This window comes from Rana temporaria, chromosome 7, assembly GCF_905171775.1.
Source record: "Rana temporaria chromosome 7, aRanTem1.1, whole genome shotgun sequence".
Taxonomy (NCBI): Eukaryota; Metazoa; Chordata; class Amphibia; order Anura; family Ranidae; genus Rana; species Rana temporaria.
In genome coordinates this window covers 126,807,036-126,823,096 of record NC_053495.1, presented here as the reverse complement: position 1 = coordinate 126,823,096, position 16,061 = coordinate 126,807,036, and the positions used below count along the sequence as shown (strand labels likewise).

General features: G+C 45.0%; 1 protein-coding gene across 1 annotated transcript; it reads right to left on the bottom strand.

The window, feature by feature from the left end:
* Positions 1–364: 364 nt before the first annotated feature.
* Positions 365–14,185, bottom strand: LOC120945626 (dynein light chain Tctex-type 5-A-like). Its single transcript, XM_040359944.1, has 2 exons — positions 13,685–14,185; positions 365–1,099 (listed from the first exon to the last, which is right to left on the bottom strand). The coding sequence occupies exon 2, from the start codon at positions 1,090–1,092 to the stop codon at positions 514–516; it is 579 nt and encodes a 192-aa protein (XP_040215878.1). The 5' UTR covers positions 1,093–1,099; positions 13,685–14,185; the 3' UTR covers positions 365–513.
* Positions 14,186–16,061: the final 1,876 nt, after the last annotated feature.

The following is a 16,061-nucleotide window of genomic DNA, read 5'->3' as shown; positions in this document are numbered from 1 at the left end:
ATCTGGCCCTGTGATTTTAGTAATAAACTTACCTTGAGCCCTGGTTCACACTGGGTACGATTTGGAACGATTTGAGATGCGATTTGACATGTCAAATCGCATCTCAAATCGGCGGCAATTGTCGGCAATGGCACTGTCCTAATCAGTGCAACGCCGCATCTGCGATTTCAAAAAGTAGTCCCTGTACTACTTTTTGCGATTTCGGGCCGCGATTTACATTAAATTGCGGCCGAAATCGCGGCAAATCGCGGCAAAATCGCGGTAAAATCGCGCATTTTACCGCGATTTTGAATTCGCAGCAGTGTGAACCTAGGCTTAATAACAGTATTCTATTCTATTTTATTCCAACCCAAAGCAGGAGGTCGCGGGCCACTTCAGCGGGCTCCGCGGGCCACATGTGGCCCCGGGCCACTGGTTGGGCACCCCTGTTCTATAGTAATGGTAGAAGCCCTCCTGTTCCCTTTAATAAAATCCATGTGCTACAACTCCCACACTTTAGTTCTGTAGACAGTGTCATTCATAGTATCCAGCATACACAACACATAGTGCAAAGAGAGAATTATTCTTGAACAGATATTCTGCATATGTATCTGAATTTGGACTCCACACACTTCTGCTGCAGCAATATATAGTGCCTTGTGATACTGGACCTATTGCAACAAAGCAGACAAGTTTGTACCGTTCATACCCAAGATCTCTTATTGCTGCCTTTACTAACTCTGCAAGCTGCATTGCTCTATGTTGGCTTGTTGTGGCATCATAAACACAATCCTTCAGCTCTTCATCCAAGACAGACTTGATGACACGTACTGCTTCTTCTGCCGAAAAACATCGACTAGGCTGTGGGTGTAGATCAAGATCTGGATCATTAGGTCTGCTTTCCATGGCACTAGGTCGAGAATGGCTCCTTGCTTTTATGTTATCCTGAGAAACAGCTTTACGTCTCAGGCCTTGATCTTGAAACCGCTGGGAACAAAGAAGCATGGGTGTCTCTGAAAGAGATCTCACCCCATCACCTTCACACTTCTTCTGGCGCTGCTTTGGCTTTGGACAAATACATCGTCTTATCTCAGTGTCATGGGTTGCCTCCATTTGTCACCTAAACATTAGAATTGCACATTACCAAGCTAAATTGGAAAAACATAGCCATCAGTCAGTATAAAGTATATCGAGCCTTTTTTTTTTTTTCATAGAATAGGGAATTTTTAAAACCTCTGACATTCATGTTTCAGGCCCCATACACACGAGAGGATTTATCCGCAGATACGGTCCAGCGGACCGTATCCGCGGATAAATCCTCTCTAAGATTTCAGAGGATTTCTATGCGATGGCGTGTACACACCATCGCATTGAAATCCGCGCTGAAATCCTCTGCCGATGACGTGTCGCGCCGTCGCCGCTATTATGACGCGGCGACGAGCGCGACGCTGTCATATAAGGAATTCCACGCATGCGTCAAATCATTACGGCGCGTGCGGGGAATCCCTTTAGACGGATGGATCCGGTAAGTCTGTACAGACGAGCGGATCCATCCGTTGGGATGGATTCCAGCAGATGGATTTGTTGAGCATGTCAGCAAATATCCATCTGCTGGAAATCCATCCCAGGGGAGATTTATCTGCGGATAAATATCCGTTGGCGTGTACACACCATAGGATCTATCCGCAGAAACCCATTTGATGGGATTTATCTGCGGATAGATTCTATGGTGTGTATGGGGCCTCACTGTCTGTGTCTCATCCCGGAAACACAACAGAAAGTCCTCTTATGCCCCATATACACGATCTGGTTTCCCGGCGGACTTTTTACCGACAGGAAACCCGAGAACCGGCTCGGCAGCTTTTTCCCCCTACACACGGACGGTTTTCCTGGCAAGAAAACTGCCATGAGAGCTTTGTTATGTGTGTGCTCCACCACAGTGTTTCCCATAGGAAAACTGCTAGGGAACAGACCGCCGGGAATCTTGACAGGAAAAAAGAGAACATGTTCTAATTTTTCCCGCCATGATTTCCAGTGGTTTTCCTGTCGGGAAAACTGCCATGGAGCATACACACGGCCAGTTTTCCCGGCCAAAAGCTGTCACGGCAGTTTTCCCGACAGGAAAACTGGTTGTCTGTATGAGGCATTCGATGGAACAGGTGACTCCATTTAAAGATTCTCCTCAATCTTGTTCCAAAGTGGAAAAATACTTCCAGTATACAGAATAATAAAAAGCAAATCCAACTCCAACCAAAATATTCTTTAGGTTTTAAAAAGAGTTGGGTGGGGTTAGTGTCTCTCAGATTCTATGTGCTCCTATTCAAGAAATCTTTCTTTGCTTCCTGTACTGTATGAAACCTGTTTCTCCCCCACTGGAATGAAAACCTGATTGCCTAAGCCAGGGGTGCCCAACCAGTGGCCCACGGAGCCCTCTGATGTGGCCCACAACCTCCTGCTCTGGAATAATGGGTTGGCAAGCCCAGATCGCAGGTTGCCGACCCGACATACCACAGCATCAGTGTTGTGAATGAAGCTGGTGGTATAGGAAGAAATCGGTTGCGGAGCAGAGCCCCATAAGCCGATGTTTCCTCTACAGCGCCGGCATTTGGCAAAGGTGGAGTCTATGGCAAATTTCAGCAGGATAGACACAGGTGCACTACGCTGCACCCGCGGTGTGGATAAACCGCAGCACATCAGTGTGAAAGCAGTCTTAGGCCCCTTTCACACGATCAGCCTGACCAAATGGGACTCTCAATTCGCCTCTATAGAGCGACAGATGTTTGTTTACGCCCACCTACCTCCAATCCGAAAAACAGAAGGGAAATCGTCCCCTTTCCTCTGGGCGGATCGGAGGGCCTATAGAGTAGCCGTGACCTGTCATCCGCCCGATTCGCTCATTGTGGCCCTCGACTGGTTACCAAGTTGCTTAAGTGGCCCTCATTCTTCAAAAGGTTGGGCACCCCTGGCTTAAGCCTTCCTCATGCTGCTAGAAAATAATTTTTTATTTTATTCTTATAGAGGAGATATCCCCTCCCTTTTTGTTCGGTCTGACACCATTATAGAAGCAGGAAATTGGGGGAAATGTTAGCATGCTGTTTATACAAATGCAACAACCATTTTAATATAATTTATACTATGATTAGTAGTTTTGCCACTAGGTAGTAATGTTATTAGTCTAATGCAGTGGTCTCCAAACTGCGGCCTAGGGCCCTTTGCTTGCCTGAACCCGGCCCTCGGAGCACTATTCCTCCCACTGATACAAGACACAATTTTGCCAATTGACATCAAAATGTGGCACCATTTCTTACACTGACATTAACAATGGGGCACTTTTCCTCCCAATGATACCAACCATGGGGCACTATTCCTCTTTCTGACACCAAATGGGTGATGTTTGCTCCCACTGATGCCAGAAAAAATTCCTCTCCTGCTGGCCACAGTCCGGCCCCCCTAAAGTCTGAAGGACAATAAACTGGCCCTTTGTTTAGAAAGTTTGGAGACCCCTGGTCTAATGCAATATTCTTCCTAGTGGACCTACATGGTTTTGATTTAATTTCCCTTTTCTTTGTTCCTTTTGTTTTCACATATAAAAAGAAGCATCAACCTGGCTCCACTTCTCCTCTGATGCTTTGTTGAGCATGTTGTCACCTGCAACATGATCGTTAGTGTATTGTTCTATACCCCGGGACGGGTTGATGCCCCGATTCGGGATCTTTCCCTGTAGATACACCCTCCCTCACCCTCCCTCCAGATTGTCTTGTCGGCAGCCCACACTTCCTCCCTCGAATCCCCTCTTACCTGTCTCTCTTTCGCCTCCCTTCTTTCTCCCCCTTCTCCCTCCTCTTTCCCCTCTCATTTCAAATTTTTTTGTATTCTTGTTCCTCTCCTCCTCCTTTTTTCTTTTTCCCTCCCCTTTTTTTGTTGTTGTTTGTTTCAATACCGTAGTTTACAGACGCAGCTCTGCCAAAAAGAAAAGGCCTTAGCGGTCGCACATAATTTCTTTTATTATTGGTTCATTTTATATACAGTTGTTGTCATATCTATTGTTTTGCTTATCGGTGAGAGTCTAGCTGTGGGCGATAGCCATTTGGCTGACTCTTCCCCCCAATCATTATTGTGACTGTATGCGGACTGTGCCTTCTAATGTTTATTGTCCTTTTTCTGTTTGATATGTCGAAATTTCCAATAAACATATTTTCAACTCTAAAAAGAAGCATCAATCACTATCTTGAATGGTGACAATCATATCCTAACTTTCCAATAGGAAATCTCCCAGACTGGGACATAAAATCTTTTTTTTTCAGCTTCCTCTTTCCTACTACTCACTTCTAAAATACCTCTCATCTTGCAGAATGCCCAGTTTAAAAAGACTTGGAAAGAGTTTTCTGGCAATGGTGTTAGCACACTAGTTCCAACCGTGTGCTTATGTGCAGTGCATATATCAGTCAATGAAAAAATGCTTGTTTTGTCAATTAATTTATTAGAAAGCTTTTAGGTCTGCTGTATTTGTCTCCTAAAATAAGGCAACTTATATTACAGCTGTGAAAAATGTCACATTTCAAACCTTATCAGAAGTGTAGTGTCATTAGGATATTTGAAACTGAATGACAGCCTCAGTAATCCAAACCAGAGGGTAGAGAGGACACTTTTTTTCTGCCCACAGTGGAGCTTATTGGAAAGCTTCCCAAAAACATAACCACGTAGCCAGCACGACCTGGATAGAATTGACAGGTGACAGATAGGATATACTTAGAGAGTTCAGCACAAAGCCTAGATGGTCAAAGAGGCCCAGTATAAAAACTTTAAATATTAACAAGCTGTTTGGATCACGGAGAATATGGGAATAAAAGGAATATTTTTTTTTAGAATTATCACCAGTGACTGTTTGCAGGGACAGTTCTGCAGTGGGTTAGGATGGAAATTCATTCCAGATGGCCACCCTGGCTAACTCCAAGTGATCCCAAAACTGTTATGCCCCGTACAAACGATCAGGCTTTTTCCGGGCCAAACTCAAATCGGAATTCCGATGGAATTCCATCAGAGTAAAAGAGAACATGTTCTCTATCTAAACTCCGATGGAATTCCTCTGAAAAAAAGTCCGATGGGGCATACACACGGTCGGAATTACCAATGGAAAAAGTCCGTCGGACTTTTTCCATCGAAATTTCGATCGCGTGTACAGGGCTCTACAGTTCTTTTTTTCCCTTGTTCGTAAAATGCTGCTCTTACTGGTGGAAAAACTGCTGTCTCAGTGAAATGAAGAAAAGCCAGAACAGGATATTTTTTCCCAGTCCAATATGCCTTCACAGAGAACTGTTGGGCATGAGGAAGATGTGAGTAGGGCGATATGGAACTTTACAATGGGAAGTTGTAGGACAATAAAAAATATTCAAAAATGTGTTTAGTAGGTCTAAAGATTGTATCAATATACTGTTATGGTGCCACTAAAATGTTCACAGAATGTTAAAATAGCAAGTGTTGTACTTTTGCAGCATGATCCAACACTTGTAAGTTCATTCTACTTATCAGGGGAGCCTGGCATTGCCATTTAGCTCTGCATTTTACATTAGCCTTTGGACAGAATTAGGAATTCTGGTGGATCTAACACAACATTGGAAAAATCAGAAAAAGCATTAAACGTTCTATCAAACAAACTTGATATAGGTTCTGAGTCATGCTAAACGTTAACAAATACATGTCTTGCAGAGATATAAATGTATGCATAATGTATTTTGATCTGTACGTATTGTAAGCTTCAGCTGTGTATATGGATGCACCTCACTATTAAAAAAAACAAAAACATGAGTGCTCAAGACTTAAAAACTTTCTAAACTGTATATAAAGAAGGTGATTCTACAGATATGGGAGCAAAGATTCCATAGTGGAAAACGAATAAAGGAACCGTTATTTTTTGGATAGTGTGTAATTTTGCATGACTAACCTATGGGTTGCTTTAGTTTGCAGCCTCATTCCTTTCCTAACATTGCCTTTGTGAAGTGTATAGAATTATACCTCAGACAGGAGGCTCATATCTTATGCATTATCTTTCTTTAATAATGCCCATAGCAGAAATACAGTAAACATTTATTGTAACTTAAAAGAAAAAATTCAAAGAACTACCCTTCCCAGCAGTCCCTGGGCCAGTGTAGCCCCTCCCAGACCGTAGTCTATATAAGGGACTGTCTGAGGTAACCTCTTCCTCTTTCTTTCTGCTCATGGCAGAGCACACAAGATAAGTATTTCATGTACCTTTATTATTTACAAGATAGGTATTTCATGTACCTTTATTATTTACAAGATAGGTATTTCATGTACCTTTATTATTTACAGGATAGGTACTTCTTGTATCTTTATTATTTACAAGATAGGTGTTTCATGTACCTTTATTGTTTGATTGTATATATGGTCTCTGATACCGAGTGCCCCGGTGTCGGGTGATTTTGTTCAGTCTTGACTGATATGTTTGAGGTATTGTGGAACATGGGGAGTTTCCCTGGAATTCCTCCCTGATACCGAATGCCCCGGTGTCAGGTATTTTGTCAGAATTGATTGTTCTGTAGTTTTTGGAAGATTTGGAATACTGGGGGTTCTCCCTGCTATCCCCCGTTTCTGCGCTTTATTTCTGTCTGCCTGACACCGGACCGGTGTCAGGCAGATATGTTTGAGAGGCCACGTTTGTTTGTTTCCAATTTCTTTGACGTCGGAGCACTGCGGCGTCCGTGCGGGATCCGCGCTGTTTTTCATTCGCTCCCTCGGCGGGCGCCATGCCTGGGCAACTGTCCCCCCCCCTCCCTCCCCACGCTTCCCTTCGCGCGCTCAGGTGGGGGGCGGGGTCTCCGCCGCGGCCGCTCCTCTCCTCTCTTTCGGTGCCTCTCTCGGTATCGAGAGCGAGACGGGGGAGAACGGTTCTCATCGACCGTTCCGTCCCTCACAACCTCGGGCCAATAAGAACTCCAGAGGCCGTAGTCTCGCGAGACTTCGCCTCTGGAGTTAGAATCTCCTCAGGCTCCCCTCACACCGCAGGATGTCCTTCCCAGCGGTGTCGTAGCCAGGAACCTGCTGCTGTTTCACCATGCTTTCAACCACTAGATGGCAGTACATCTTTTCAGATATATATATATATATATAAATATATATATTTCATTCCAATGAATCAATATCTAATAAATTAATTAATTAAATTAAATAATTTAAATAACCGAATCTACAATAAATAATTCAATATATACTCAAATTATATTTCTGGGGAATTTATTCCCTAGAACATATACCTTATTTATCCTAATAAATAAATAATCAATATGTAGATAGATCAATAAATCAATAAATTAAATAAAGAAATTATAGCATGTTTATCTCCAGGGAATTTATTCCCTACAACATACTCCTAATAAATAATGTATTAAATAACTATCTAAGGATTGAATGAATAAATACATTTATTATTAATGATATTATTATTAATATATATTATTACTTATAATATATAACTAAATCCATTATTCAGTTTTACATATAATAAATTATAGATGGATTGTACAAATTATATATTCATTATATAAATAAATTATACAAATATGTATAAAAAATTGTATTGAATTGTACAAAGATTCTACAATTTAATGAATATCATGGCATTGTTCATGCCGGTACCCCGGATAGGGTGGACACAGTCCTAGGAGGCCAAATCTCAACAGTGTTACACAGTTGCCAAAACTGATCGGTAGACCAATCTTTACGACCATGGCGTCGGTTACCCCCGCCTGCACACCATATGCCTGGACCATCTGGCAACGGTCTACCGCCCCTGAGAAGGGCTGGGCGTTCCAAAACGCTGCCACGTTTCTGTGGCCCTTTACTCCCCGACAGGGGAAGTAAATAATATGTCCCAGGCAGTACCCTACCCGGACTGCCGACCCACTGCCCTCCCAGACTCCGACCGACCCCCGAGCCTCGGGGAGATGCACATGCAGAGGCAGCGATCCGTTAGACGGACTAAGCCAGACCCATTCGTGGACTCTTCCAGAGTTGTCCGCGGAGTCTGAGGCGGCTAACACCTTGAGTCTGAGGTTGTAGATGATGAGAATGATGATGAGTGTTAGGGCAGTGGGCACATGGCGCTCTATGACGACGCCAACCCTGTTCCCAGGGTGACACTCTATGGATTCTCGTAGAGAGCCATTATAGATCCGGGGGCGATATGCCATCCACACTCCGATGACTGGGCACCTCCACCCGAGGTGATCCAATATATCACATAATGGACCCGGAGATCGGTCGAAAAACTCACCGAATCATTTTCAGGGCGTAACCCCCTTCCTTTACCATTTATGGCTGTGCACACTCCCGAGGTGAACCCCATACCCTGGGGGTATCCCACCATACACGGGAAATCCCCCAAGCTGGGAATAGAGAGGTCCTTCGGATCATACAGACCAGGGCCTTGGATCTTTGGGACCTATCACCATCATCCCACACCTTAGTGAGCAGGCCACGCCGCTGAACAGCCGACTGACCTGTCCCAAATCGGGGCTGGGCCCAACGGGCGGTCGCCTCCTGGGATGCGTGGACACTACGGGTCCGACTGGACACCGCCGCTCGAATCTTAACGTGGCTTGTTCCCCAGCTGTCTCACCTAGCCGAATCAGACCCCGGTCCGACCACCGAGGGCAGGCTAGTCGGGATCACGCTGATTAAGATATTCCAAGACGGTAGGACTCTATTCCATCCCGGATGAGCCCAAACGTCATCAAAGTCTAACACGGTACAGTGCCGGTCTATCAGGATTATAGGACCGGAGATGGACCTAGTCCCTCTTTCCTCGGTCTTCAGACCTGAACACCGCCCTAATAGACAACGAATTGCAGGGCCTCTGGTTCACCCAAACGATAGTGGAGACGGACCCGCTCTCCCCGGGTTTCCCCAAGAACGTCTTCCTGGTCAGGAAAGGAGGGCGGTTATCGCCCGGTAGTAACTTGAGAAATCTCTCGTAATTACCGTATACAGTGACGACATTCTGCGACACAAAGGGTGAGGTTGATTATCTACTTGGACGACCTACTCTTAATGGCTCGTACCCCTCGCCTGGCGAACGAACACGCCTCCGGGACAGTCCCCCATAGATCACGGGGAATCTATCCTCTCCCCATCTCAGGAGGTAGAGTTTTAGGGTTCTTGTTGGACACCAACCTAGTGATCCTTCGGCTACCCATGACCACTTGGCCGCCATCTGCACGAGGTCAGTATCCTTACGCGGACTGGCTCGCCTGGTTGGCCTGTTTCTGGCGTTAATCCAGGCCATTTGTCCAGCTTCTTTCACTATCGAGACCTTCAGAGTCTCAGTCCCTACGTCTTTGCCAGGGGTTTCACTGTGCAGACGTCGTCACTCTGGACACGGAAGCCATAATTGAACTACGGTGGTGGCTACGTCAGGTCGACAGACGGCACGGCAGGTCCACCTGCAACTCCACTACGGATTCATCTTGGAATAGGTTGCCAACCACCTCGGTTGGGGTACTCGATGCGGTCCCTCGTCCACAGGAGGGGCGTGGCCCACAGCGGAGTCTCTGCTGCACGTTCACACGTGGAAATCCTGACGACCGCCTTGCCATCAGGACTCTAATGCCACACACGTCCACCTAATGGATCTAGCAAGATCTCTGACATTTCTGCCTGGAACGCGACATCGTTCCAGCTGCGAAATGTACCCCAGGCACTTCCGCTATGGTGTTAGATTGGAATTCTCGTTACCCGCCCAATTCCATCGACTGACGACTGCACCGGTCAGTGTTCCTGGCCCTTGCTCCCTTATGGGATCCTTTCTCTCCCCAGTCTGTACGGGGATCTGCACCCTCTATTCACGACGCACGTCCTACTTCTCTTCGCATGGTTGGGTTTTCGGGGTGTCGGTCACGGACAGTGACCTTTTCTTTTATAACGGGGGTTCCACTTGCCTTGATCTAAGCCTTGGGACTAGATATACATTTCGATCATCCGGAGGACTCTGGGTTAGTTGGTGATCAACGACAAGTTAACCTCATGAAGGCGTTCGTCTGAGATGACCAACTACCTGGTGGACTCGTTTGAGTCCGGGAGGTCCTATAGCTCCCCTGCGCCTTCCGCGCTGCGAACTTGGACTACCGCTCCCTTGTAGACTTACTACCGGTGGGATAACACCCATGGTGTACCGACTTAGTAAGCGTTAAGTTTCAACGCCCATCACACCCAGGGTATCAACGCTCTTGGGAGGTGATCAGTGGTCCTGACCATGCGCCAGGACTGGGGGGACAATCTCACTCTGTCGGAGGTTATTGTCGTTTGAGCTACTGCCCCCTCGTGTCTGATTCCGTCAGACGCATATCGAGTGTCACGACGTTGGCCATTCCAGGCGTCGGATCCCGCCTCGGAGAGTCGGGGTTTTTCCGTCGTGCGTAGGACAGCGGCGGGACTTCATCGTTTTTTTTTTTTTTTTTTTTTTTTCTACCCGTTCTTCCCCGCACATCATACTCCGTTGTCTACGGATTTCTTAGTCCTTCACGGTCCCACTGCGATCTTCGCATCTCTTCCTACTCCTCATTCCTACGCTAAACATCAGTTTCCGGTTTCCTCAGCTACGCTAGCCAGAGGGGTACGATCAATCATGGAAATGGCAGGGTCTTACGTAACCCCGTTGGGCGCCCACCCCTCCAGAGGAGCGGTGGCTCCTAGGTCATCACCCCGGGCGGCTCCCTATAGGATTTACGGCTAGCGGCGGACTGGTAACCACGATTGCTTTCCGCCAAGGAGGAGGAACACATATCTATATCAATTTTGTAGTTGTTTCATTTGTTATCATCTATATATGCATTGTTATAGCTTTGAACTTGCATAAGATATGAGCCTCCTGTCTGAGGTATAATTCGAGATTTTCCTAGCTTGTGACGGAAAATATTGATTATATGAAGACAGGAGGCGAGTATCTTCCCTCCCGACCCAACCCTGTCACGAGGTTGTCTCTCTCTCGTTCTAGACTGTTGAACCACACACCCTGCAAGTCGGAGGCTGGTACGCCCCGGCAGTTCGTTTTCACTAACCCCGTCGGGATTGCTGTTCCGTTTCGATCCATGGGTTTAGTTCACCGCAGATGGAGGCTCCTACTACGTTCCAGATCCGGAGTCGGGATGCCGTTGTGCCGTTGACTGAATCCGTTGGTCCATGTTCCTGAAGACGACTGACCGGTCGGCTCCGAATGGTTTTGGTTTTCCTATAGTCCCCGTTGGGATGAAGTTGGTCCGGATGAAGTTGGTCCGTGTTGGCCTTGTCCTTTCGTTTCCTCCAGATTCAGATGTTGTGTTCCGGTCGGAAGGTTCCCGGCAGCCGCGGAGATGTCTAATTGGACTTTCGGTTCCTGTTTACACTAATTCGCATGAAGAAAGAGGAAGAGGTTACCTCAGACAGTCCCTTATATAGACTACGGTCTGGGAGGGGCTACACTGGCCCAGGGACTGCTGGGAAGGGTAGTTCTTTGAATTTTTTCTTTTAAGTTACAATAAATGTTTACTGTATTTCTGCTATGGGCATTATTAAAGAAAGATAATGCATAAGATACTCGCCTCCTGTCTTCATATAATCAATATTTTCCGTCACAAGCTAGGAAAATCTCGAACTATAGAAGACCTCTATACATGTCTGAAAGCCTGACTACAGAAATCTGTACATTGTTAACTACATTCCCATTGTATCCATGTACCCAGTATAGCTATTCATGCCCAGCCCTATAAAACAAGTCACAAAGCCACAGGAGAACTCCCAGTGAAGCAAAGCAATGAAGGATCTTTTACAAACAGTTGATGCTATTTTCATAAACTGTTCTAAACTTGCAAGATAAATATACTATTTTCTGTAATACCTGTTTTGGTTCATTACAACAATTTGTACAACAATTTTCTGTTGCTCAGAAAGGCTCAATATTGTTTTTTCTTCAGCCAAATAGCACCTATTAATTGCAGGTTCAGAAAAAAATGTAAACAGTCTAAGCATTCCCAAATTTTAAATAATGGATTATGACTAGAAGCCCTTTCTGGCCGCTTGTAGCCAACAGCTCTTGGGAGGGAGGGGAGTATAGGGCCAGATTCACGTAGAAGTGCGGCGGCATAACGTATCGTAGATACGTTACACCGCCGCAAGTTTTCATCGCAAGTGCCTGATTCACAAAGCACTTGCAATGAAAACCTACGCTGGCGGCCTCCGGCGTAAGCCCGCGTAATTCAAATGGGCGTGTGCCATTTAAATTAGGCGCGCTCCCGCGCCGGACCTACTGCACATGCTCCGTTTCGAAATTCCCGCCGTGCTTTGCGCGAAGTGACGTCATTTTTTCGAACGGCGACGTGCGTAGCGTACTTTCATATTCCCGGACGTCTTACGCAAACGACGTTGATTTTTACATTTCGACGCGGGAACGACGGCCATACTTTATACAGCACATACGTGTTAGGGCAGGTCAAACGACGACTAAAATTGCGACGGGAAACTAGACCAGCAGCGACGTAGCGAACGCGAAAAACCGTTGTGGATCGGCGTAACTCCTAATTTGCATACCCGACGCTGGTTTACGACGCAAACTCCCCCCAGAGGCGGCCACGGTACTGCATCCTAAGATCCGACAGTGTAAAACAATTACACCTGCCGGATCTTAGGGCTAACTATGCGTAACTGATTCTATGAATCAGTCGCATAGATACTCTGAGAGATACGACGGAGTATCTGAGATACTCCGTCGTATCTCCGCTGTGAATCTGGCCCATAGTGCCTAGGGTGAGTCTACTGTGTGATACCCATGCCCCCGAATAAAGATGGCATCAAACCTACTTCACATGTATAGACATGTATGCTTGTGCCATTTAAACATGTACTGTTGATGTTAACTAGATCATGACTAAACTGATATACAGGCTTACCCCACTTTTAAGTACACAATGGGGTCTATTTACTAAAGCTGGAAAGCGCAAAATCAGGCTCACTTCTGCATAGCAACCAATGAGCTTCCAGGTTTTATTACCAAAGCTTAATCGATCAAGCTGGGGATAGAAGCTCATTGGTTTCTATGTAAAAGTGAGCTTGATTTTGCGCTTTTCAGCTTTAGTAAATAAACCCCATTGTGTACTTAAAAGTGGGGTATGCCCGTATCCCCCAAAACAAAGTGCAGGTTGATATCTGCCTATTCTGAAGGGACTTGTTCCTGCTTAGGACCTGCTAAAATTCTTACATGACAATGACATTGGTACATGTGTGCTACTTCTACTCCTTCACTCTTCTACACAGAATAATGATGAATTGTGAACCACTTGATGGGAGAATTTCTAACAAATTGGAAAGTTTCCCCCGAATGATAACAAATATCTCAGACTACATCATCAGCCTCTAGGATATGAGAAAAAAACGGATAATTGCAAGAGATGTTCAATGTCAGAAGTGGCAGATTTAAAAAGCTATTTTCATTCGGCCTCAAACTCAGCTGCTATGTGATGTCTACGGCAGTTGTCTTTCTGGCTTATTTAATTAGACTTCACAAAGAACAATTGCATCTAAAGTGCAATATCTTATTACATTTCACCTTATATTAGCTTTAGAGAAGCTCCAAATATGACTCATGATTGGTTGCCATGGGTTGCTGCTTTTTGCCCTGTGACTTTTTACGTAAACGCATATTGTATTATCATCCACTTACTTGTTGGTCCTTACGACTCGGCTCCCCTCAGCTTCTGTAGATCTGTCTGCTCTTATTCCAGGCTTCAGCTCAGAAGTAAATAAACCTGCTCACTGCCAGAGTTGCATGTTATTGCAGCACTATGATGTTGCCATGAGACCCTGAGTCCTTGCTCCCCTGCTGTCACCCCTGATGCTCTTTATTGTGCTTTTTACTATTACTATTATTCCTCACCCAAACTGACACTATCATCCTAGCATGCATAGAACATTCAACAATGATGTTCCTTATCACACAGATCCAGGTCTGTGGATTAGCTACAATATCACATTCCCTATGTCTTTTTCGCTTTTCTTTAAAGGCACCCCTCCCTTTTGAAATACCATGAAATACTACCAATTGGTGGCTAGGAAGCAAACAAGTCGTTTTAAAAGTCACATTCCTAAAGTATAATTAATCCTCAATCGAAAAAAAAAAAAAAAAGTCACTTGAGGGTGCTTAGGGTGTTTCTACTTCCATACCGTGCCTATTCTGGCACTTCTCTCCTTCATGTTAAAATCATAATTTTTTTTGCTAGAAAATTACACAGAACCCCCAAACATTATATATATATATATATATATATATATATATATATATATATATATATTTAGCAAACACCCTGGGGAATAAAGTGGCGGTCATTTTTTAAACGCCTTTTTTTGGAAAAAAAATTGTTTTATGAATTAAAAAATAACAAAACAGTAAAGTTAGCCCATTTTTTTTGTATAATGTGAAAGATGATGTTACGCCGAGCAAATAGATATCTAACTTGTCATGCTTTAAAATTGCGCACAATCATGGAATGGCACCAAACTTTGGTACTTACAAATCTCCATATGCGACGCATTTATGTTTTTTTACAGGTTACCAGTTTAGAGTTACAGAGGGGTTCTAGTGCTAGAATTATTGCTCTCACTCTAACGCACGCGGCGATACCTCACATGTGTGGTTTGAACGGTGTTAACATATGTGCGTTAAGTGTGCGTTTGCTTCTGGGCAAGATCTACTGGGGACAGAGGCGTTTTAAAAAAAAAATAGTTTTACGTAATTTTTTAATGGTGTGTGACAGGTCCTCTTTATGGAGAGATGCGGGGTCAATAGGACCCCACATCTCTCCTCCAGGCTGGAAAGCATGAGATCGTGGGAAAAAAAATTCACAGATCTCATGCTTTCAGCCGCGATTGCGGCTTTGTTTACTTCTGGGTACCCGGGCGTGATGTCATAACGTCACACCCGGGCCTCCGACAGTTATAGAGGTCACCGGAAATCTCTATCTTCCTCATCCGGCGGCGGCCGATTCGTTCTTCGGGCCTCCAATGGCACGGGAGAGCCCGGAGAAGCACCGGATGGCGGCGAGAGGGGGGGGACGTCCCTTCCCGCCGCCTATAAGAACGATAAAGCGGCGGAACCTGTAGCTGCAGGCATCATTCAGATATCCCCCCCCTAAAGTCCAGGACGTCATATGATGTCCTACGGTAGGGAAGTGGTTAAAGATAATGGCACTTTGGTAATTATTGGTAGCAATTACAACATTTTGTCCAAGAGAAAGATTTTTAGGAAATGTACTTTTTATCCACTGGAGAACAGCTAGTTCCCCATTGATTTAAATCCCTTAAGGACGACTTCAAAAAAGCCCCCTATCCCCCTTCCCGTGTATAGCCAGTATTGGCTTATACCTTTGCCCCCTAAAGGTGAGATTGTCATTTTATACTAGCCAAGGTCCACAAAAAAGCAAGGCATATGCAAAAAAAAATTTAAATAAAATTACAATTTTATAGCTCTAAATACAGCTAAAATCCACCCGCTAGATCAAAAAGAGAATGTAAAATAGTAATAGGCAATATTTCATATTTACCTAAATTTAAAGATTTTTTTTTTTTAATTTGTATTAATGACACCGTTTTTCGTTTTAGTTATAGTTTAGTGGTGGATTCTTATGCTGGTGTCTCGGGGCCTGATTGGATAGATTGATAGCAGCGCAGCCATTGGCTCCCGCTGTTGTCAATCATTCCCAATGATGCGGGAGTTGGGGGCGAGGCCGAGTCCTGCTGTCAGCAGCAGGACCCGGGAGTGCGCCCACAGGAGTGTCCCCAGGGAAGCGCTTACCCGTGGGGGCACTCGATGTGGGGAGGAGCCAGGAGCGCCGCAGAGGGACCCCAGAAGAGGAGTTTTAGGGCCACTCTGTGTAAAACCCTTGCACAGAGGAGGTAAGTATAACATGTTTGTTATTTAAAAAAAAAAAAACCTGAAGCTTTACAATCACTTTAATAATTTAATTATAATCGAAAATACCAAAAATGAAATTATCCAAATGTAATCGATTCGTTAAACTCGTAGGTTAAATAGTTTTTCGTTT

Bases quoted from the DNA above. Each gene is read 5' to 3' on its own strand.
- LOC120945626 (XM_040359944.1), bottom strand. From the start codon at position 1,092: ATGGAGGCAACCCATGACACTGAGATAAGACGATGTATTTGTCCAAAG.